At 31.5% G+C, this 24,812-nt stretch overlaps 2 protein-coding genes across 2 annotated transcripts in view; one reads left to right on the forward strand and one right to left on the reverse strand.

Annotated features, from left to right (window-relative positions):
- Window positions 1-24,812, forward strand: part of LOC129803379 (protein ABHD11-like) — an 80,562-nt gene that overhangs the window by 37,330 nt on the left and 18,420 nt on the right. The window lies entirely within an intron of this gene.
- Window positions 14,951-24,812, reverse strand: part of LOC129803378 (homeobox protein unc-4-like) — a 56,516-nt gene continuing 46,654 nt past the window's right edge. Inside the window, exons 3-5 of the mRNA XM_055849865.1 lie at window positions 21,923-22,101; window positions 15,936-16,075; window positions 14,951-15,879 (exon numbers count right to left, since the gene is read on the reverse strand). Coding sequence (XP_055705840.1) covers window positions 15,525-15,879; window positions 15,936-16,075; window positions 21,923-22,101 — 674 coding nt within the window. The 3' untranslated portion in view covers window positions 14,951-15,524. The remainder of the gene's footprint in view (window positions 15,880-15,935; window positions 16,076-21,922; window positions 22,102-24,812) is intronic.

Here is a 24,812-nt window from a genome sequence, read left to right on the forward strand (position 1 = left end):
ATTCGATGCAAAGAATAATCTCTTAACTGTTCTCTTATAGAGTGGAGAGATGAAAGAGACCCGAAAGCCACAAAGAAGTTATATATGTACAAGAAGACGATTATATTCTCAACTTCATATCTTCACAAGATAAATGAATGTCGAAACAATTTGTTGGACATAAAGTCATAAATCATTTGAAAATCGAACGAAATTGAACAACTTAATTTACTCGAGGCGCGTTCACATTGAAGTAAATTTGTCGACAGGATGATTCAAAAGTAGGACTTAATTCTGGAAGTAATTTGAACTTTCAGTCAAGTTAATTAATTAACTTTCCAAGAGATTGTCTAATAAATTGAATTGAAAATTTATTTAAAAAAAAATAACCTTGATTGCAAACGTTAAAGTTACCTCTTCAAACATTTCATTTATTGACATTAATTGAAACAAAGAATTCATTGTAACTAAAGATATTCTAAGAATTATGCCCTAGACACACTTACGACTTAAGCCAAGAGACGACTTAGTGGAAAATTATGGAAATGTAGTTTAATCATTATTTCGATTACAATTACGCTAAGCCGTCTCTCGGCTAATTCTCAAATCTGTCGAGGCCCTGAGTTAGCTAAAGTATCTAAAATAAATCTAGAACTTGGCACTGTACAAATGAGGAGCAAAACATTAAAATTACGCTGTAATAAAGGAATTTAAAGTAGAAAAATGATCATATAAAAGGAAAATAAAGAAGTTTTTTATTTCACCTGCAATGATTTTAAATATTAATTATGTAAATTATACCAACTTTCATAGAGTTATTGGGTTTTTTCTGAGCAACTTTTTTTTTAATGATTTAGAGGCTATTTTTACATTAAAAATTGAGTCATTTGTCATAAATTTTAAATTAGAGACCATATTAGAAATTATAGCTTTGGACTCTACTTACATATGTTCATTTAAAACTATTATCAAAGTTTTATCTAAGATAAAATTAAGTATCAATACAAAAGCTTTTCCAGATTTATAAATTAAGATTCAAACTTAAACCATAATCCATAAAGCGGTCTTCATACTAGATGTTAATACCAATTCTCTAAATTTTAGAGTCACTTAACAACAAGCATACAGCTTCTTATAAATTTCTATAATAATTATACGACCTATGCAATATCCTCAGGTCTATGAAGGCTATAAAGATGAAATGTTATGAAATAAATAAAAATAATACGAGAAATCAATCGAAAAATTGAAACAATGATTCATTTACTTTTTAACTACCATAAATATGAAGAGACAAGCATTGTTAAAATTTTTGAAAGACATAAATATTTTTGAACAAATTTCAAACACTGCAGAATATTAAACCTCGTAAATAAAGAAAGTTCATGCCATTCGGCAATCATCTTACAGATGGTTCCCTTATAAAATCTCAGCTAAAACAATTAATAATTTAAAATTATAGCTGTTCTTTTTTTTTGTTTTTTCTTAAAATAGTCATATAAAGTATAACGATCGTAAAAATGCTAATAAACTATTATAAATCTGACTCAGATCTGAATAAGAAAGTGTTCCGGTCAAAAAATGGTTTTGTATTAAAATCTTGAAAGAACTTCTGGAAAGGACGTTCGTGTAAAAAAATCAGAAGCTACATTTCAAATAAAATAATTTTTTATTTTTTTTAGAATAGATTTAATGTAATGTGTAAGTATATGCTGCTGATTACTTGGATATTATTGTGCACACACGTAAAATATAGCACTTACACTCAATGACCTAACACATTTTATCTTTGATAACTGCTTATTAAAATTGATGTCCATTTCTGTGAGAGTCATTAAAAAGCAGGATAATCATCTCCCTTCTGTGTAAGAACACTTTATTGATAATCTGTCGTGGACGGGCATCAAAGAAGAATGTCCAAGATGTACAAAAGGTCTCTGTGAAAATTTTGGATATAAAGCTCTTTTCATCCAGTACAAATAAATACACTAAATAAATTATACATTTTAATATTCCAAAGTTAAAGTTTTGTAATGCAGGATTTTTGGCGAATATATACTATGAATTCTGGGCTTAATACTTTCGAATGAGACTACATGAATCTAGTCTGACTTAAGTAATTTAATAAAAGAGAAACCTGTTATTCTGTTTAAAAATAGAAAAAAAACATTTTAATAAAGCATTATTCCTACTCTAAAGTGCGACAGTGTTAATCTTTTTGGAAATGGGAATCGTTCTGTATCATTAGGTTCACATATACCTATATACAAAGGCATATCAACGAAACCAATCTAGTTTAGCTAGATAGCAAGTAAAGTTTAGAATCAGCTCCCTGGTTTTTCAAAAGCGAAAAAACAAGTTAATAAATAACATCTCAATAACTAAAATAAATAACATATCAATAACAAGATAAAGTTTGATTTTTAATTTAACATTAATAATTTTTTAATCATCTTTAAAGGGCTAATCTATCAAAAGTACGTTTGTTAAGATATTTTTTATGGGAGAATTAGCCAATTCATCGTAATATCAAAAATCATAATAATATACAATTTTTCTACTGTACTGAAATTCATTGTAGTATTATGTAATGTCATACTTATTTCTACTCATTCATTAAATTTACAAAGAAAAATTGTCAACGACGTTGCTATATTATGCTTCAATGATTCAATGGCTTTATTTTTTCATCAAACTTGCGTAGTGTGTGTCAAGCCTGGAAGCTTTCCTCTATAGTTTTTTGCCGTTATAACGATTTTTTTTCATTACATTACATGCGTGGCCCGTCCAGTAAAAGACTTATGCAAGGGCATAAGGTAGAGTGCTATTTTTAGAAGAAGCCAAAATGGCTGCTATAGCGCCCGTCAAATCATTGCTCTACCTGCCGATTTTACTCGGAGGTTTTTTTGAATTTTAACGGTATATTCTAGTACATTCAGAGAAAATCTGCAGATTCTCGGCAGAATTTCTCCCTAGAAAATCTGCATAACCTCCATTACTTCACAAAAATATTGTTGATTTATGAAGAAACTGTAGAAGTTATAAAGAAAATTGTATGCTCTGCTTAACAAGCATTACCGAGTACACATTTTAGATAAGTAAAAAAACTGCGAGCAAAAATACTAATTTCTTAAAAATCGCCAATCGAATGATACAAAAACACGAAATTTTGGTCGACACTCTGTTTAAAGTTTTCACTTCACTTTTCTCTACTTGTAACACGGCGTCGCAGAATTCTTTATTTTATATAAACACCGTGATATCACTAAGAATAACTCTATAGAATTTTGCAAACTTCAGTGAAAAATTTTTCCATCTCTTCTGACACATCTTGTCTGGAAAGTCTGGAATGTAGAAAAAATCTACAGAATATCTACAGAAATTCGTCTAGAGATTCGTCAGAAAATCTGCCGAAATATTCTGACGAATTTTGTCCCAAGCCCAAATAAAATTCGTAAGAATATCTACAGAATTTATCTGCAGATATTCTGTAGAGGTGTAGATTTTCTCTACAGAAATCTTAAAGATATCTGCAGATATTATTTGACGGGCGACCTCTAAAAAGAGGACGTAAGTCCTCGAGAAATAAAATACCATTAAATTTTCCTAAAGATGAATTTTAACCCTCTAACAAGTAAGACTGCCTCAAGGCGGTCATTCAATAAAACACATTTACTGCGATAATATTACTTATTCAAAGTTAAAATACCTACAGTGTCCTCAGTTATAGTTTTACTAACTTATTTTCTGAAGCTGAACTCATTTTGACCTTTCGTTTGCTTACCATCTTCAGTTTTGTGTGACAGGTCAGAGAAAAAACAACAAAATGTCGTTTGCGACATTTTTCGTTTTCAAGTGCAAAAAAGATTGTTTTAAAGTAATCTAACTGTAGTAGGAATCTTATTTCCTGAAAGACACGTTCTTCTAGTTTGTATATTTCAATTGATAAGTGTGAAAAAAACTAAAAGTATGAGTTTTAGAAAAAAAAAGGACGACCGCCTGTGGGCGGTGTTATCGGTTCAGACGTAAAATTTTCAAGAATTACCGAACTTTTTATTTAATTGTTTTGCTTGCTCTGGTAAAATAGGGTGGTGTCACCACTTCTCGCCAGTGACCCACTTCTCGCCACCTATAGTTAAATCGAAGAAAAATCATATAATACGAGTAATAAAAAGGATATAAGGAAGAAAGAGCAACGCTGAATATATTTTTTAATAATATTGTCCAAAATAATTGAGTTTGGGCCTTTTCAAGTAGGTGGCGAGAAGTGGTTGTTTTTGAATTTTTAATAAAAATATATATTTTAGGTGATCCACCGTTAAATTGAGGGACTATTAGTCTGATATATCTATAGACAACATATCTAAGAAACTTTGAGTCAAATTTGAGTTACTTTATAATAAAGGTTTAAAAATTATAATTAAAATAATTTAAGTTTTTCCTAAAAGTGGCGAAAAGTGGTTACTCCACCCTATATTATTATTTTGCAATATATTAATCATGGAAAACAATTGATATTACATGAAGACTGTCCAGAATGAGTAAAATGGTCAATTTCTGCGAATTAAGCAATATTGATAACGAACAGACTTTAACAGTGATGATGAATTCCCTAATTCGTCCTTTAATGCCCCAGATCGTGAAATAAAACCAGAAGATGAGCAATGTATCTCAAAGGACCTTCAAATTATACAAGAAGATGACGTTTTCATAGCTGATCTGTGACCTATTCGGTAAAAATCAGTCTTATTGAAACACCTTCAGCTTCATCAACGTCTAATTATAAAAATTATAAACGTTTTTCCTAAAAATTATCATTTCTTAGATAATCATACAACATTCATCCATAAAAAATGTTTAAAATTCATTTATTTTACTATTTGTTCACTATCTTTCTATAAAAATATTTCAGTCTTTTTATGCCTTAAACCGATATGACCGCCTGGAGGCGGTCTTTATCTTTTCTAACCTGGCGTCCAAACGGAAAGAGATAATGAAGAATGGATGTTTTTTTTGAGTTCAGTGGAGCATTAATTACCTTAGACAAAATTATTTAACTTTTTTTTTGCATATTAGGGAAAACACTGTTAGAAGGTTAAATTCTTCTTGCAAGTCACCCTTTCAGTGTTTAATAACGACTTTTGCATTTTTAGCTTCTCAAATAATCACAATATTAGGCTTAATAATCTTTTTATCGAAAATCGAAATATTTAATTGATTTATTATCAAGTTTTAAGGGAGGTGTCTCACATTCCACACTGTTTTGTCCCACTTTCCAAACTGTCTCGCTTTAGACAAAGTACCCTATAGGGGAATGTTGGCATGGTTCGAACAGAGTGAACCTTCAAACAATGCAAATTTTCTCTTTGTTTGCAAAGAGTTAGTTCGTCATTTCTTAGCCATAAGATAGATAATTTATTAACCCCATTAGACGAGATGACAAATAGTAAAGCAGCACTTTGCAAACAAAGAGAAAGTTCGCATCGTTTGAAGGTTCACGCTGTGCGAACCATGCCTACATTCCCCTAGGGACGCTTGTCAACTGAAGAAATGGTCGAGATATTCCAAGTAGTTTAGAAATAAAAAATAATAATGTTTGGTGGTGCCCCAGTTTCCCCTAAGTTGTAAGTGTGTCTACGGCATTAGTTTATTTAGCTACTGAAAGTCATGTTGACGATATGACGACGTAATCATAATTGCAAACAATACAAGTAATATTAAGTTGTTTATATTCAAAATTAAATTAAATAGAAATAAATTAAATTTAATTCGAACTTGTCTTTTTATGAAGGATCTGTCGATTGGTCATATTGACGTAAATATAACCATATACAATGGAAATGAGAGTATTATTTTGTTAAAATGCCCGGAGATTATTAATCACGGAATCACCCTATATTTGGCGGTATTTGTGAATTCAATCTCTTTCTCCTCACACCCTTACTGATGTTTATACATTATAAATTTATTTTTCACATAAAAGCACCCAGAGATATGTTTGCGTGAGAGAGTGAGTGCAACTGAGTGGCTGGGAGATGTTTGAAAAGGTGTTAGTAAATTGGATATTAAATTGGATTATGCATTGAAATTAACACTATGTAGAAATTAATTATTCATCGTTTATTTATTTGCTTCTCTGCTTCTTTCATTTACACATTTTCCATTTTTTAACTCATATACCATCTCACCTTTTTTTTTTTGCACCTTCCTTACCTGGGATGGGATATTTTATGCCTCTCTTTCGCTTTCTGTACGATGGTTAATTATATTTGAATGTGTCTGCAGGGAGGAAAAATCGAAAATACCGTGTAGGCTTCCATATATATAGATGTGGAGTAAGGGAGAAAAGTATATTAGAACATGGGGGCTTTTGATGATGGAAAAAGGCGCGCGTGAAAGAACAAGATTGAAAAGTGAGGACTCAATTTAGAAAATGTGGATTTCAATTATTTCGTATTAATAAATTTACAGCATGAATTAACGATATGTGGCGTGGTTGTTTGCTGCACATTTTCAATTTATGCGTGCAGCACCAGTTTAGAATTAATCACAGCGATTTAGTTCTGCTTGAACTTACAGCACTTTTTTTTCTGCTCTTTTGCCTCCTTCTTATACCATTTAACACTGCGGTGTCTTTTGTAGGCAATCACCACTGTATTTTTGTGTTCTGAATTGATCTCCTTTGACTTCTCAATGTGCTATCGAAAAATGTGTGAAGAAAATATATATCAATGAGGTGTGATGGTGAAAGAGTGTGGTTGAAGAAGAGAAAAAAAAGGACACAATAAGTAGGGTGATGAGGCATTTATGAGAATTTAACACCTCTTCCAAAAACTGCTGGAGAGAAATTTTTCTATTATCTCACAAGCAGGGGCTCACCGGTGATCATCTTCAATCAAGATGTTTTTTTTTTGTGAAGGAATAAGATAAAAATTTTCTTTCATTTGATTTTCCAAACACCCTCCTCAATCATTTCTCAGCATCATCCGCCCAAAATTTCAAAATCAATGACTCAACGACTGTCCATGGGTTAGTAGCCCCATAAAGATTCCCTTAATCGTGTGGAATTCCACAATTTTGACTCAATAAAACGAATTTAGTGTGGCAATTAATTTCTGAATAAATATGTATATTATTTATAATATTCATCTTCTCTTTCAGTTTTTTTTTCTTCATCAACTTTTTTTTGGCAATTTACATATGAATATGTGTTCTTTTATTGTGTCACAAAATGATGTTCTTAACACAATCTTCATCATCTTTATCTGCTTATACCTTCTGTGGTGCCTTCCTTTTAGCTTCTTCTTCTCTGTTCTTCTTCAGAAAATTATCTTATTGACTTTATGATATGACATTTTTCACATTTTTCTCCATCCACTTTTCTATTTAGTGTCTTTTTTTCTGTGTTGCTGTTGAAATTACTAAATAATGCAAATTATTCATTAATGAAGTCAGAAATTTTATTCAAGGCTCTAAATTTATTAGAATGAAATCAATTGGTGGTTTTCTTCACCATTAGAGTCACATTTTGTAAGCGGCAATTTTAAACAACTTCTGAAAGTTTCCCGGAAATTATTATTCTTTCTAAAATTAATAGGATATCAAGACTTTAAATTTATTTTTCAGAATTCTTGTAAAACCAAACATTATTGTTGATAATAACTTAATAAGTTTCTTTTACAAATTCATTCAAATATCCAGGCAGAAATACATTTTAATATTAAACATTACTCAACCTTTTGAGCTTAAGAAAATTTTGGGAGAAATTTTATTTTTAGATTACGCACAGAGCTTTTTTTGTTAAAAAATCCAATTTTGCTACACTGAGAAAAACTACATAAAATGATTAGATATAATTATGATGAAACATGTGCCAAGATTTTAAAATATCTGAGAGGAAAATAGTTTTTTTTTTGGTTTTTTTTGTTTTTAATTTTCACTTTTCTTTATCTTAATTTTAGTCAGAATGGATATATTATTGGTAGAGTTGCCTGATAAGGGAAAGTGATCTGACTTTGAATGTGGCAGCCTTTGAATTTTTCAATTTTTCTCTTATTTATCAAAGCAAAAATTCTATTTTGTGAATTAAAGTTAATACTATTAACTATTTTTGATTATTTCGATTAACAAAATGGAATTTTAGCTTTGGGAAACAAGAGAAAAATGGAGGCATTCAAAGGCTGCCGCGTTCAAAGGCAGACCACTTTCCCCTATACAGTAGACTCTCTCAAATTCGGGCATTTGGGACCGAAATGTCACCCGAATTAGAGAGAAATTCGGGCATAAAATTGTTTGAAATGCAACGATTTTTTTCTTCTTCTGCAAGGAAAGAAGGAAAGGATTTTGTGTTTTAGGTCGATGTAAAAACAGGGTAAAAAAAAATAAAAAAGAAAGATTTTGTTACTTGGGTAAATGAAAAAAGCGTCGTGAAAGTCTATTGGGGGCTAAAAAATTTTTTTCAAGTATAGGTCTTAGGAGTATAACTTATTACCTTTCCAATGAGCTCTCATTAATTAAATTCTGATCACTAAAAGATGAATTATTAGCGAATTAATGAGTTGGCACATTTTTGTTTCTGAACATTTTAAACTTGCCAATTATTTTTTTTTAAATCTATTTCTTATCCGATCTCAATAAAATATTGCAAAAACATTGTCTACTAAATTAGCAATATTCCACTAAAATATTGAGATAAAATTCTCAGTAGTTTTTCGTAGAGAAATTTATTCCGGGCGAATTTATGAATTTTCGAGATTTTTCACTTTATATAAACTGGCCTTGGAGCACCTCTAAACAACGTCCGATATTTTTCATGTCTAAGAAGCATTTAATTGTTTCATCATATAGATTAATTTTCCGACCGGGCCAAAAAGATTTTTTTTGAACCACCCTAAAGGTGTCTACACATTGGGAACAATTTTCGTCAAAAATTGCGTTTTTGACAGAAATTTGACGTTTCCCCCTACAACGCTGCAGGGAATTTCCTTCAAAAAAGCAATTTTTGACAAAAATTGCTCCCAATGTGTAGAGGCCATAACGCGCACTTTATTCAAACGCAATTGAGAACAGTTGGGAACTAAATTAGGAACTACAATCATCTTTATGAAAAAGTTCTATGCAAAGATACAGAAGCCTCAGCCAATCAAAGGGCTCTATTTCGATTTACGAATTTTTATGCACTTTTCATTACGTGAATGAGCCTTAAAAGGTTAATCAGAATGGTTGTTGTGAGATTATAAATTTTATTGACAAATTTTAATTGAAATTTTCTTTGATATAAAATCTGATTCACAATGGATATTGTTCTCAAGACTACGGAAAAATGCTAGGAGTCCGCGTAATCTGTTAGAATCATCTAAAAGGCATTTATTTTTCAACAGGGTTTGAAAAAGAGATGGATTTTAGAATATCTATTTTATTTTTATTTCATATGCCATTGACTTGAAAAACACAGAAAAAATAAAGAAAAGTCTACAAAGTGAATGCATGCTTTTATAAAAGAAGCAAAATGAGCTTAGACTAATCTCAAAAACTACTTTAAATTCTTCTTCTTCCTTTTTGCTTTAAGTTTTTAGGCCGGATGTTCCGTCAACATTCACACAGCCTATACTCTGAATTCCTTATCACACATTTTGAAAAAATTTGGAACAAGTGGTACAGATTGCATCCAATCCAATTTCATTTAGTAAACTGAACTCCTGGATTAAGTTTACCTGTTACAAATTATCTTACAGGCAAATCAGGGGCCTATCGAGCCTTATAAAAACTGAAGCTATTTTTCACTTTTTCTTGTTAAAAATTTTGTCAGATATTGCATCGCGACTTAAACAAATTTGCCCGTAGTTCTTTTATTATTTCGGCGAGCATTATGAAATATGTATTTATAAATTGTTTTTAATGCACAATTTCGAAATATATCAGACTGATAAGTCCAGACTAATAGGACAACACTTGCCATTAGCCTTCAGTGCCTTTATGCAGAAACGTGTGGAAAAATGGAATGTCGAGAGGCCCCTGAGGCAAATAGTCTTTCTACAAAAATGTCACTACAAAATCTAAAATGTTTCTCCAAAATAAATTTAAAATAGTTCCAAAATATAGGAATATGAGGAGCTAAATTCTTTCGGGATAATTTTATTTAATTTTTTCCAACGAATATTTTGCATAGGTTCGCATGGTAAGAACAGTCATGTAAAATTGTGGTACATATGTATTTTATCATAATTATATCTAATTTTTCAATGTAATTTTTCTCAGTGTAGTATTTTCACATGCATTCTGATATTTGCATATCTATCGCCAATATACACATAGTGAATGGGATGAAATATTTCTTTTAACCCCAAAAAATATCTCTTGGCGTATTTTCTTGCTACAGAAGTAGATGGTAATCATTCATTTGTGCTGTTGCTTTTTATATTCCGAATACAAACTGCCGTTTTTGATAATTTGGAAAAAATATTCTATTTACATTATATTCTTTGATATACTTTTTCCTTTCATTATTTACACATGTCTCTTTCAAATTATTATCTACTTTGCCAATATTCTCTTAATACTTTTACACCTAAGTGTTTCTTTTTTTTGTCATCTATAGATACTATACTATACCCTTTTATACACACTTTTGAATAGTATCGGCTGTTTTGCACTAAAAATAACAAATTTTGTTTGTCAGAAAAAAAGAACAAAAATATAAATAAATTTAGCAATATGCAGTTTTCACAAAATATGTTCTTTTTCAATATATTGCACATTTCCGCCTTTTCTTCAAAAATTTCCTTTCAAAATTATTGATCAGCTTACACTGAAAATAAGTCATGGGTATCTCTCTATGTTGTCTACATGTCAGTATATTTTCTCATGGAAGATTTTATTTACCGGCGGAACAAAATTGAAAATAAATGCAATGCATTTTAATAAAATATTGCAAATAAAATAAATTCAAATTTTTCTTTCTAAAATCTTATATTGCTATACAGTAATTTTATACATTAGCCCTCTAAGAATATTCCATTTTATATCTCACTAATTTATGATTCTTATTATTCACGTTGCATGGTAATGATATTCTGATATTTCACTAAAATAGTCTATGATGCATTATTTAATAACACATACAATTTTAGCGTTGATGTGATTGGAAGAATCATTCGTTCGGTATATTAGTTTTCTTTTTTTTTTAATAATGAAGTCGTTGTCTTCAGTTCTCATGGTACTATTTGACTATTTATTGTGTTGCCGTAATTTGAGCAAACAGTTCAGTGGTTTTCTTCTTGGGATCACCTTCTGATGGCAAGAATTGTACGTTTATTCTAAAACCATAGTAGTTTATTTTTTTGAAGGATATTCTATGGCACGGAATTCTTTAACTGAGAGTCACTTTTTTGTTTTAAAATATATCTTATATTTTTTAGTTAAAAATTAAATAAATATTACTTTTTCACAAAATTGACGAAAAGAAACTAAAATGCAACCTTATAGAGACATTTAGGCATATTATGGAACTCCTACGGAAAGCCTTGGCTAGTTTTTTAAATCCTGTATTGCATAAAGGTAATTTGGCTCCACCCAAAGCCAATTTAAGGAAATGCTTTTTTCAGAAGTTATTAACCAACTGAACTGGTAATACATTCAGATTTAAAAAAAAAAAGAGAATACATAAGGACACTACGGATAAACAACTCATGCACATTATTTAATAGTGGAGACAACCTTAAGAGTTTTTCAACTTCATAAACAAGTCGCGCCCCTTGCAAGACTTGTATTGAAAAATTAATTATGCAAAATTTCCAGAAATTCTGCATAGTAAAAATGAATTAATGCTTTTAAAATATCTAATCTTTCACACTATTATTATAGTGTTAAAATGTTTAATTTGAAATTCTTGTTTTTTGAGTAAGCTCAAAAATTGTTGAATTTTTTATTTGGGTAATATTGATATGTTGAATATTGATTTAATTCAGAAATTATTGTTTGTTGTGTAACTTTAGATATTTGTAAATTTCTCATATTTTGTTTTCAAAGTTTTTTTCTTGACCTCGAAAACTCTTGAAAGACGTACTTCTTACGTACTTCTTGCAACAGGAATTTCTCAAAGAGAAAAGACATTCGAAGATCGGTTTCGAAAGCGAGCGTAGACATTTTTACTTATCGTTTTGTCCGCGTGGTGGTGGCAATTTTTTTGAACTTCGAAGTCTTTCGAGTACCCAAAACGGTGTCAGTTTTCACTTCGTTGTAGGACAATTAATGTGGCTCATAATAATCCTGTTTCATTTATAAAATCTCGTCCTTAAAGGGTTAAGAACATATAGAGCCTATTCTTACTATTCACAGAGTAGAATTTCAAAAATTCTAAGATCTATTTCAAAAGTTAAATAAGAGACAATCCTACTTCTTGATAATCCCGTAAGGTGGCTGAAGTACATCTTGTTCGCACTTCGAAGTGCGTAAGTGCCAAAATGTGTTGGTCTTTAGTTTGTTATGAGGAAAAACACAAAGTAACTTACGTTTACTACTGTCTGGTTCAATTATTAAATCACTCCATTTTCACTGAGTACAGCTTTCGCCAGATTTGTAGTGTGCTATTTCATAAATTTTCCATACCTTGTGCGAAAATTTAATACAAATATTCGAAACTGAATTTGAATTTTTCGAGCATCAGCGACATTTGTGCTGAAAAATTTTATCTTTACCAGAGACCTAGTTCCCGGTGAGTGGCCTTCAAAATTGAAGTCATTTTCTTACATTCCGGACTCTGTTCCTTAAAGAGGGATAAACATACTAGATTTCTATCTAAATACCTTCTCACTCTGAGAAATAAGCTGAGTTTGAGATCAATTTTTGAGTTGACTTCAAACAGCTCCATATTAAAAAAAAAAAACAGTTGGCCAGGGTGTAGCTATAGACACATGCCCCTCCCCTTATCGAAGACAATTTACATACCGATTTACATCCATTTTATTAATCTTCACTGAAAATTATCTTCAATTTTGATGTTTCATATAAATTTTGCCCAATGAAAAGCATCTCGACTGAAGTATACATCTTAAATGGAAATTTAACGCTTTTTACACAACTTTTGTTTAAAAATTCAACAATGTTAGTTGAAAATTCAATCTTCCAACTCACAGCTGAAGATTGATTCTCCAATAGTGTATTGGATAAAAAAGTAAAATGAAACTCGATTTGCACAAAATGTCGTTGATGATTTAAGAATTCAAACTGAATTTCGAATTTTCAAAATAATTGTTCGCACAAAGTGGGAGAATTTATGAAATATCAAACTTAGAAGCACTTAAAAGAATTTTTCAGTTTTTTTTTAGAGGATTTATAAATGAAATGAGCGTTACTGTCTGCCTTTTCCATCCCTCTGCCATGTCGTACAAAATTAATTGATTGTCTGACTTCACGTTTTTTTAAGACAAGACGAAAAAATAGCGGCGAGTCTGAGAACTTTGATATTGTTGTCTCTAGTTGAGAATTCCCTTCTCGAGCATTTAATGTTTTCTGTTGCCCGTGTTTCTCTAATTTAGTGAAAAAAAATGCTAAAGTGAAGGTGGTAATTGTAAAAATTAACTTGCCTTGTGAAAAATTGCGGCACTAAATCGGGATAATTCGGATTTTCCCTACGAGACGGTTACATTTAAAATAATTTTGCGATTATATATGCATTGCATACACTGAGAAAAAAAGAGGGTGCGATTAACTTTTTTTCTGATAATTTTAACACTTTTTACGTCTAAAAATATATCAACATTTTTTAATGTTAATTTTACACCTTTTTAAGTGTAAAACTAACATGAAAAAGGGTGACTTTAAAACATAACACACCTAAAAAGCATAATATTTACACCGATTTCGAATCAGTAATGCAGGGTAAAATTAACATTTGCGGAATGTTATTTTAAGTTTTTCGTATTTCTCTCAGTGTATGTGTTCAGCAATGAAAATGAATTATCCTGTGATGTTTTTGTTTAATAAATGAAGTATATAATGGAATAGAATTCTGTAATTATGTCTTCTTTAAAAATTTTATTCTAATTCTACAAACAAAATTTGTATTATATTTTCGAGACGTTGAACAAATTCAAAAAATCCATCCGGATAACGAAGCGTACATCTGTCATATTGTCTCCCAATTATCCGAATAACGAAGCGGGCACTGTATTTTGATACTTGAAACTTTTCAAAATTCGAACAGGAAGTACTTCTGCCACCATGTGGACAAAACGATAAGTAAAAATATCTTTCTTTGATTTTCGAAACTGATTTTCGAATTTTTTAAACTTCAGTTGTGAATGAAACAAATAATTTTCTTTTTAAAATTTAACAATTTCTGTTGAAAGTTCAATAACTTTTGGTTGAAATACACAAAGTTTCACAATATAATAGTTTTAAAAATTATAAACAAGTTACAAGTCGTTTTTTTGGTTATGTGGCGAAAAAATATCACAAAGTTGTGGTTAAAATTTCAATTAGCGCTTTTTTCTGGGGGGTGTGCTTTCTTTTTTTTATAGGCGTTAGGGCCCAAATAGACTCAGGCTGATCCTCCAGAATATTTAGCTTGTAAAAATTTGTAGTAAAGATTTATCCCAAACTGTCATACACTGAAGGCTTACGATCATCGATTAGAGATCCTTTGCTTCCTTTACCTAATCCTTTACTACAAAGTTTTATACGCTAAATATTCTCGAGGATCAGCCTGAGTCTATTTAGGCCTTTACTCATTGTATCCCATAAGACCTTCTCCTTGTTACATATTAAAAATTCAAGAAGGTCAATATTATTTAAACATATTCTTGAAAGGAGAGGGCATGACCTAAAATTATTTTGGGGAGGTGCTTGTACGGGAAATCCAACATTGCCTCTATGCAAAATCAGACTTAAAAAACGCTTAAGGCTTTTCGTAGTTTATGACGATGCTTCAGTTTTTGAATCTAGTCTGTTAGATCTCAGAAAATTGAAAAAAGGAATTTTTTTTGTGAATTCCTCTGAATTTAGCAATTTAAGCCTATTGCTCTAAAGATGTTTTAAATTTTCGTCGTGTGTAATTCATTTTTTCTTAGTAAAATTTTAAGTGGTCTCTATGGCTATTTGGCTTTTCTAACGTCTCTTTTCAGTCGGACTTTTGTGATTTTTGCTTGAAATTCAGTTTCTGCACAAATCTTATGATTCAATCGTGATCACTATTATCTCACCTGCCTCCTACTTCTCTCGCGCGTTTTCTAATCGAAAAAAAAACAAAACTATATGAATTCTACTAATCGCCTCTCCTATCAAGTTAAGCATCGATCATTAGACGTCGTAATGCAATTTTGATTTCCTCCCATCGTCCATGGCAATCATATTCTGTACTATTATATTTTATTATCATTCAATAATAATAGTAATATATTAATTATAAAATATATAATAAACGTTCCTCACTAGCACACAAAATAAGAAGTTCTTGGTATATGAACTTTTGCAGTCAATTGATGGAGAGATAATAAATGGAAAACGACTATGGTGGAATGTTGTGTGTTAGAGCAGACTTACGGGTCTCATGTGTTGTTGTATAGTAGGGACTCTATACTAAAGGGATTGGGCCGGATGGTCATCTTAGGCGTGGACTCGTCACCATCATCACCAAGGCATTCCTCATCACTTGGGCGTCGTGTGATGGAACAATCTTCAGGTTCATCGCTGGAATCACCGCCGCCAACAACGTCAATTGGTGCGTCATCATCATCGATCTCAGAATCTGAGTTTACTCGATGTTGCGACAAATACTCAGCCTTTAGGGTCTCGAGGTCCACCGTGATGCCTTTGGAGCGCAATTTGCGCGCCTGGCGCTCCAGCGCTTTGGCCAACTTCTTTCTCCGTCGCGCTCTATTTTCGGGGGCAGATTTGAGGGATCTGGTCAGTTGGAAGGGGTGAAGATTCATCATCTACAAATTTTCAAATATACGTACTTCTCTTTGGCGCGCAGCTCACTCGGTGGGATAGGTTCGCCGGAACAGGATTGCGGGTGGGCATTGTGCGCAGGTCGTCCAGGGCCCTTCTTCGTATGTTCCTTTTTCCTCCATTTGGCTCGTCTGTTTTGGAACCATACCTACAAAAGAAAAAAAACAAATAACTTTTTAAAATTTATAGTTTTTAAAAAGGGCTTTGAAATTAGAAAAACCGAATGAAATTTTGATTTTTTATCGACAAGGATAATGTCCAGTTGGCAGAATTTTGTTGCAAAAACCTTAAGCAATTAAACAAATAAAAAAAACAAGATGTTTGCGAAGTATGAATTTGCATCTGATCTATACACTAAGAAAAAAAGGGTTTACGATTAACTTTTTTTCCTGATAATTTTAACAATCTTTAGGTGTAAAAATATATCAACATTTTTAATGTCAATTTTATACCTTTTTAAGGGTAAAATCAACATGAAAAAGGGTAACTTTAACCCCTAATACACCTAAAAAGAATAATATTAACATCGATTTCGGATCAATACTGCAGGGCAAAATAAAAATTTCCGGAATGTTATTTTAACTTTTTCGGATTTCTCTCAGTGTATGACGATTAATGAATTTAAAGGTTAAAGATTATACCAAACACTCTAGAAATATTTCAAATGGTTAGGATGCTTTATATTTTCGAGGTCAAAATTTTAACATTTAAAATATAAAGACTCTTTTAAAACTATTTTCACGTCTTGACTAAATTTATTAAGCAAAAATTTCTCTACATTACAGATTAAAACACTCTTCTATATAAAATTGAATTTTTGAGAATGTAGGTTTAATATAACCTAAAGCTTTTTTAAACTGCTAGCGAAATGATAAAATGACTTCTTTTGGAATTGCTAATAGAGGATTTTTTAGGTGAGATTTATAAAGTGCGTAAAATTTTAGAGGCAAAAAATGTAGCCCAACTGTTCCGGCTTCGTTTAAAAAGACAAATCCACTCCAAGCCACGCTAGACCTATTTGGACATCTATCGGAAGCATAAAGTTCAAGTTCACGTATTCGTCGCTTTAGCGCTGACTGTTCCGCCATTTCGGATTTCTGTATTCTTGACACTTCAATCATCAACAAAGTCAACAACATTGTGTAAACTTTCGCTGCAATTAGTGAATTTTTGTGTAGTTTTGTGGAATTTCAGGATGGCAGAATGTTTGAATTGCAATTTTATTAAGATAAATGTCCTTTTCATGAATTTGCTCACTTTTGTGTAACTCGTCGGTTTAAATTTAAAAGTTCGAACTTCCAATGGCTTTTTAGGTAAGTTCTCTCTGATATACCTTCGAATCGGTAAAGGAAAAACCTTAACCGGAGAGAGCTTTCAAATCGGGAAGGTTATTACAGAACGAGTGGAATAGGTAAATATTTTTTTGCTCCTGTACATGAATCGTAGTTTTTTTCTCAAGGGTTGAAATTCTATAAAGAACAATGGGCAAAAATATATGTACGCAAATGTTGATCTGTGTGGCGTCCACATATGGAACCAGGCTTATTTTGTACGTAATGATAAAGGATAAAAAACTACCTAGACTCAGGGGACGATATTCGTTGATTAAAAAAAAAATCATATTTGCGGTGTTTCTAATTGAATCATTTGCAGACACTTCAGAAAAACTCTTTTTGTTCACGAAATAGGTAATTATTTCATTTGAAAACTTCACGTACTGTTAACAATACAGATCAACATTTAATTTCACATAATTTTGCCAGAAATATTACATAAATGTAAAGGGAAAACGGATAAAGAATAATCACCCTATTGTATTTTTCATTAGAAAATATGGTTGATCGATAAAAAAATCGATAGTGAAAAGGTACACTTTTCATTTTTCTGAGCAATTTATAAATTAAAATTTGTGAATATGAATGGATTTTCGCTTTATTTAGAGCAAAATTAGCTATATAATAAAACTGAGGTATAGAAAATATAAAAATATAATAATTTAGTACTGTTATCATGGAAAAAAATGATGTTTCCATTTGGAGTAGCGAAAAATTTCCATTTAGAGCAGGTTTTGAATTAGCTTTCCCAAGTGGCAAAAATTTACTATAGTGCAAAAATGAGGTAAAAGAAACGTTTGTTGCACGTCACTCAAGTTACTTCAAGTTGCAAAGAGCCGAGGAAACCTTATGACCTAAATATAACGTTTTGGCTACTTAAAATATTAACGTCAGACTTGCTGTGTTACAATAACGTAATTTTTTCGTCGTTTTTTTCTCAAAATATGACGTAACTGTTTTTAAGAAAATTTACGTACAGATAACGTAATTTTGTCACCTTGCTCTTTCAATACTCTCAGCCCTATAAATAGAATATCTGCAGCTTTTTAAACGTTTAGAAATGACAATATAAAAATATTAGGTTATGGAATAGCTTAAAAAAAATGAAATGTAATATTTGATTGTCTTGAATTTAATAAATGTGTGATAAAATTTTTCGTTCTTGGAAATAATTTGCTAACGAATTATTCAGAGTATTTCTACTTTCATATTAAAAATTAAAATTTTATTAAAAATTATTGTTTGCATTTAAATTAAATTTAAATAGATGATTTTACTTAAACATAACATAATAATAGGAGATTTTAAAATTCAGTAATAAAATAATTATTCGAAGTATAATATAATCTAACAATTTTTAATAATGACACTACGTTGATTATTCGGCCAGCGGTATGTTTTAACCTAAGAAGTTAGAGATAGTGACCTGGGGTTCTAGGAGGACCCTCATAAAGTCGATTCAAGCATTGTAGATATTACAAAATATTCCAGAAGTTTAATTTAAAGTACATTTTTTGTAGAAAACTAAGAGATTTTTTTCTCACAAAAATATAAGTAGTTTCTTTTGCAAGTTTTATTTTTAGAGTTTGTGGACAAATTGCTCTCAAAACAACGCTTTTTAGTTTTCGGAAATGGCATTCCATTACGTTCCTGGACGAAAGCGTGTTCTTAGCCTTTCACTAACGAAGAAAAATTTAAAATAAATTTAAAAGATAGCAATTGTTTTCTTAAAAATCAAGTAAAATTAAATTGATACAACAAAAAAAATATTTTTAACATTTTAAAAAATCGATCATATTTATTTTGTATAGTGGTTTTAATAATTTAACACAAAATTGTGAAATTTTATTCTTATTTTAATTTATTTAGAAAGAAAACATTTATGATTGTTATGTTGGATTTGAGGACTAAATGTACGCCACATGATTCAAGCGGAGGCAGCCAAAATATCGAAAGCCAAAATCCCGAAAATCAAAATCCCGAACACCAAAATCCTGAAATGGGATGGAATTATATGGAAGATAATGTGTAGAATAATTTCCCAAGACACAGAAAATTTTCCTTTGTCTCCACCATGCGCGAGTGCAATAATGGGAGTAGCCATGACACTTTTAAAAATTCGGGATTTTGGCTTTCACGATTTTGACCGGGACCCGATTCAAGATAATCCCTTCAAAATAAAATATAAATTTATGTATATAAATTTTCCCGTTTTCATTAAAAATTTTTATAATCATAACGTAATTTCCAGAAATTATTGTTATCTGCAAGTGTCTAAAATTATTTTATAAAAATCTATCTTATTATACTATGAGCGTTAAAAGAATCCATCTTTGGAATTCAATAGATGTCGTATGACTATCCGCGGACGCGGACACACTTTTATTGGGATGAGTGCGCCATAAGATTTTGTTGCGCCCGAATTCAAAATTTTCACACTGACTTTAAATTCCGTTTTTCATGAAATCTAATTCCTTATGAAATTTATTTTTATGACCAAGAAGTTGTAACAATATGTCAGAAATTATAGGGAATAGTTTAAAAAAAAATTCAGAAAATTTTTGGAATTATTCCATTGAAAAATTGTCAAATATCAGTTTTTTCTGGTCGGGAGATATTTTAAATCGATACTTGATAATATCTCTATCGGTAAACGGCATCGGCATGTTCAATATAATAAATAAAATCAATGAAATCCCGCGATATTTGCGCGCTGATTATTGAAATATTTTCAGTGAGAGATTTCATGATAGAATTATGCGTCATGGAAATAAAAAGAGAACGAAGAAAAAGAATGCGGAGTAGAAAGAGACAAATAGAAAAGAGGTAAGAAGCGACGTTCAACTAACGTGTCACTATCGTTAGTGAACTTACCAAAATGGTAAGTTGTGTCGCTTCGCTTACCTCTTTATAACGTGGAGGTTATTCCCCACTTCGAAAGTATGACGTGCGGGTGCACCAAATAATTACTATTACCATACGATAACTTTAACGTCATACTGACATATTTTTGCCACTTGGGTTATTTACCCTAAGACATTGTTTGTCTTCTACGAAAATAGTTTTTATGCTCTAGAACTTTTCCCCCATGGTTTAGACAGGCCTGAGCTAAAAGAAAAGTCGAAGAGAATTTGGTGGTGCCTGTTGGCATTCTTCGAAATGTCGCGAAAATTCACATAGCGAAAATGAAAGGTTTTTTAATGTGAAAATTGTTTAATTCCTTAGAGTTAAGTAATTTTCACAAGAAAATGCTTTTAATAATTTAGTTGAATGCACTTAATTGAGGTAATTGTAAATTATTGTCGATATTACAATAAAAACATTGGGATGAAATTTTGAGCTGGAAGACTCATATTCTTTTGAACTGTCTCAAAATTCAGGATAGGTTTAAGAAAAATCCTTTGGTACAACATTATTTTGGTTAATAAGGAATGCAAAAGTACATATTACAAGATGGGACACGACCTGCTAAGAAGCATAAAATAGGGAAGAAAATATTTTGTGGCATTTTAGAGATTTTTTGCAACCGCAGCGCCTACAGACGTTTTTCAAGTGAGTTATTTGTGTCTTTATTTCTCTCTCACAGTTGAATTGCGCGCGATTTAAGGACTTTCCATTTAAAGTGATATTTGCATTTAATTTCTTTGTATTTTATTATAGACAATTTCTTTCTATATGAGTTTTTATTTCTGTTATGCCTTTTTGGCGCAAAAATATTTGTCATGGCACCATGAATGAGCAGAATTAGTGTTACCAGTATGGCTATCTGTAATTTCCATTAAAATTATCAACACAAAATTTCCGATATTACACGACTTTTAACGAGCACAGGTCTGGTTTAGAACTTTGCTCCGGAACAAAAGTTGTTACTTTTACAAATGCGTATCCAATGATATAGGTCTCATTGGTGGACGCACCACAGACCACTTTTGTCCATTGTCCTTTACAGAAGAGTGACATTAGCTCTGAAAAATGCGACCAGTTTTAGTATAAAATTTTCCCTGTTTTCGTACACATTTCACGAGATATCTCCGAAACTACGTAGGTTGCCAATTTGGGGTTTTCGGATGCCCATTCCATATTAAATTGCCTGTTATTTTTTATTTATATTTTTTGCTAATTCATTCCACAATGACAGAAAACACCGAATAAACTCCAAAGTTTTTTCGGCACGCTAGAAACATACGGGAAACATAGGGAACGTCATTCCCCTGGCCCTTTACATAATTTATTTTGACTCTAAATAATAAAAAAAATGCTTGCAGTATTTTCAATTAAAAATTTTAAAGCTTAAAGATTTATTTCGGAATATGGGGGAGTATTATGCTATTCTGATCACTTGTTTTGGAGTTTATTGCAAGGGATATGATTGGGAAACTATATATAAATTATAAAAATTCATTCGTCTATGTTTATTGCTCTTGTTAACAATATAGACTTCCGCAAATTAATTCATGCCAGAGGTCAATAAAGGGGCGATAAAAGAAGTTATTTATTGTCGGGTATAGCCTGCAGTGTCACATGAAAAATTGTTATTTGTGAGGCAAAAGAATTCAACATGGGCACTTTGACGGTAAGAGAGAAGGTGAGAAATGATAAATGTGAATGATTGATTTAGTAAGAGTGAGAAGTTAACATTTAGCATGGCATAAAATACTCACAGCTACTCGACTTTCTTTGAGGTCCAATCTCATTGCTAGTGCTTCGCGCATAAAGACATCGGGATAGTGGCTGGCAGAGAAGGCGCGTTCTAACTCTTCCAATTGCCAAGAATTGAAATTCGTTCTCGATCTCCGTCTTTTAGAAGCACTACTCTCGTCATCACCGTCAACGGCGGACCCTGAAAAAGTGAAAAGAAAAGACGACAAAATAGATTATAATTTATTTACTGTGGATGGGATTTTTAGATAATCTAATTAATTCTTTTGACCATTGTAAAACTAATGGGGTGCTGTCAGACTAATCAACTATCCTCCAAGCATATGGAAATAAAAGAGATAATTGTAGTGAATGTTTTGTGATAACATTTTCCCCATATTTTTTGTCATTGGTATTTTTTTTTAAACATAAAAGTACACCCATGTATAATGTAATAATGATTTGTGACTGGGTGTTTATTGAGGCACTCACCAATTATCTGCTTACATACAAATTGTTTTAAAAGCACGCGTATATTATGTATGCTAGCATCTCGTTTCAATGAATATTTGATAAATTCCTGTTAATTAACGATAAAATTGATTGGGTAGACAATTTGTGATAATGTGCCAATCGATTATTGGATGAAATATTCTTGACTTTTTTTTGTATTTATTGTATACTTCAAACCCGGAAAGGCCCTATGTCCTCGGTTGAAATACTTTTGTTTCCCATATCAAAGAGTGTCTGTTATTTAATTTATGAGTCCATTAGGAAAACCCGATGTTTCAATTTTTACCAATTTGTTTGTCACTGATTATGGGTATGAAAATAACTCTGCGGGATGTCAAGTGCTGTTTATACACAAAAAGGGCAATTGGCCCTGGAGCCCTTTCTATACTGAAAGGCTCACGATGATGGGGAGAAATTTACCCTTCTCAGTGGCATGTAATCTCAATTGTAATATTTGCTTATTTAACGATATTTGAACCACTCATATCAGAAATGCTCTGTGGGTTCCTCTCTTTTTTCAGAGATTGTTTTGCCAGCCCTTAATGTGACACTAAATCCCACTCAGTCTGTCTAACTTAAATTTACCCATCCATCGCGGTGGTGAGTTAATCCACCAGAAATGCGCAAATATCGTATTAAGAACCAAACACTAGGCACGTGTCTTTAATCGAACTGGTAAATACCCCAATTGTCACGTGACTGGCAAGTGGCATCTTCACCCTACATCACTTTGTTGCCTCCTTTCTTGCACCTTTTTTTTCCACTTACTGGGCTGAAAGAGGTCCCACACTACCCCTCTCGAATGCTCAGTACATGTGAAAAATGAAGCAGAGATTAGTTTGGCATTAACTGGAAAATAAAAAGGTCTAATTTGCAGATAATAAAATCAGATAAAAAGAGGCGTGACGTTTGCATTTGGAACTTCGTTCTTTCACTTGAGCACATCAATGCTACAAACTAGGGTGGATGAGGAATTAGTGTAAAATTAGCATAATCCCGAAGATACGGTGCTTCGTAGTTGTGTGAAAATTCTCTTTGTCATTTACAATGCGTAAAAATTTATTCTTTTAAATCGATTCCGATTAGACGTAGACATATTGATATGTAATATTCCTGGAATTGAATTTATTAATATTTTTGTACAATACATATTAATAATGCATTCTGCTATAAAAGTAAGAACGTTATGGTCTAACTTTTCTTAATTACTTAATTTAAAAAAAATCTCAGTGTCTTAGAAGACTTTCAGAATATACCTTTCTAAGCTTTCCATTAAAACCATAATTATTAAAATGATTAAAACAATGTATTTATTGAATATTAAATAAGTTTTTGCAAAAATGCATGTGGGGCTCTCTTCGGAATCAAATCTTAGAGCCTAAATAAACTCAGGCTGATCCTTGAGAATTTTTAGCCAGTTAAATTTGGCATTAAAGGATTAGATAAAAGAAATTTATGCAAAGGACCTCTAAATCGATTATCCTAAGACCTAAGTGTATGACAATTTGGAACAAATCTTTTACTACCAAATTTTACAGGCTAAATTTTCTTGAATATCAGCCTAATGCCGGCTTCAGATTTAGCCCAGGCTCCCGGCGGCAGGTTTAGCCCAGTTCCCGAAAGTCTCAAATTTCAAAATAGCAACCGATTTTACTGATTTTTCAGAATTAACCGGATCATTTGCCCATAAAGTTCAATCCTAAATCGTATTTTCCCAACAAATCTTGACTGATAAGGAATTAGAGAAGTTAAGCCATATACCTAAGCCTTAGGTCTGAAGCCCGTATAAGCCTATTTGAGCTCAGGGGGTTATATCTATCTGAACTTCCAAAATCGACGTTTTTTTTGCACTTTTCGAGATGATATGACATATGTTGTGGAGGAATATAATTTTTTTTTTAAATTTAAATTTTGAGTACAAAATGGCGAAGCAGTAGTTTATGCCGGCTTCAGACTGGAGGTTTAGCCCAGTTCTCGAAGGTCTCAAAAATCTAAATAACAAGCAATTTTATTGATTTTTCAAAATCTAATGTATGTTTTGCCCTTAATATTTGATCCTAAACAACAAATCTCTAAAAAATCATGCCTGATAAGGACTTAGAGGAGTTAAGGAAGATGGCTAAGCCTTAGGTCTGAAGCCCATATTACGGACTGAGGACTCATTTTTTGAGATGCTTTGCGTATATCAGTAGAACTCGAGTCATTTTTATTCGATTGAATTGAAATTATTAAGCTACCTGCTGAGATGCATTCACTATAAATTATGCACGATTATTTACAAATATAGATTTTTGCAATTTTAGCATGGAGTTTAAAAAATACAATTTTTGACTTAAAAATTGACCTAACAAATGAAATTGTTTATAATTCTTGGGAGAATCCATTATATCTAAATATAAG

Source organism: Phlebotomus papatasi, chromosome 2 (assembly GCF_024763615.1).
Source record: "Phlebotomus papatasi isolate M1 chromosome 2, Ppap_2.1, whole genome shotgun sequence".
NCBI classification, from domain to species: domain Eukaryota; kingdom Metazoa; phylum Arthropoda; class Insecta; order Diptera; family Psychodidae; genus Phlebotomus; species Phlebotomus papatasi.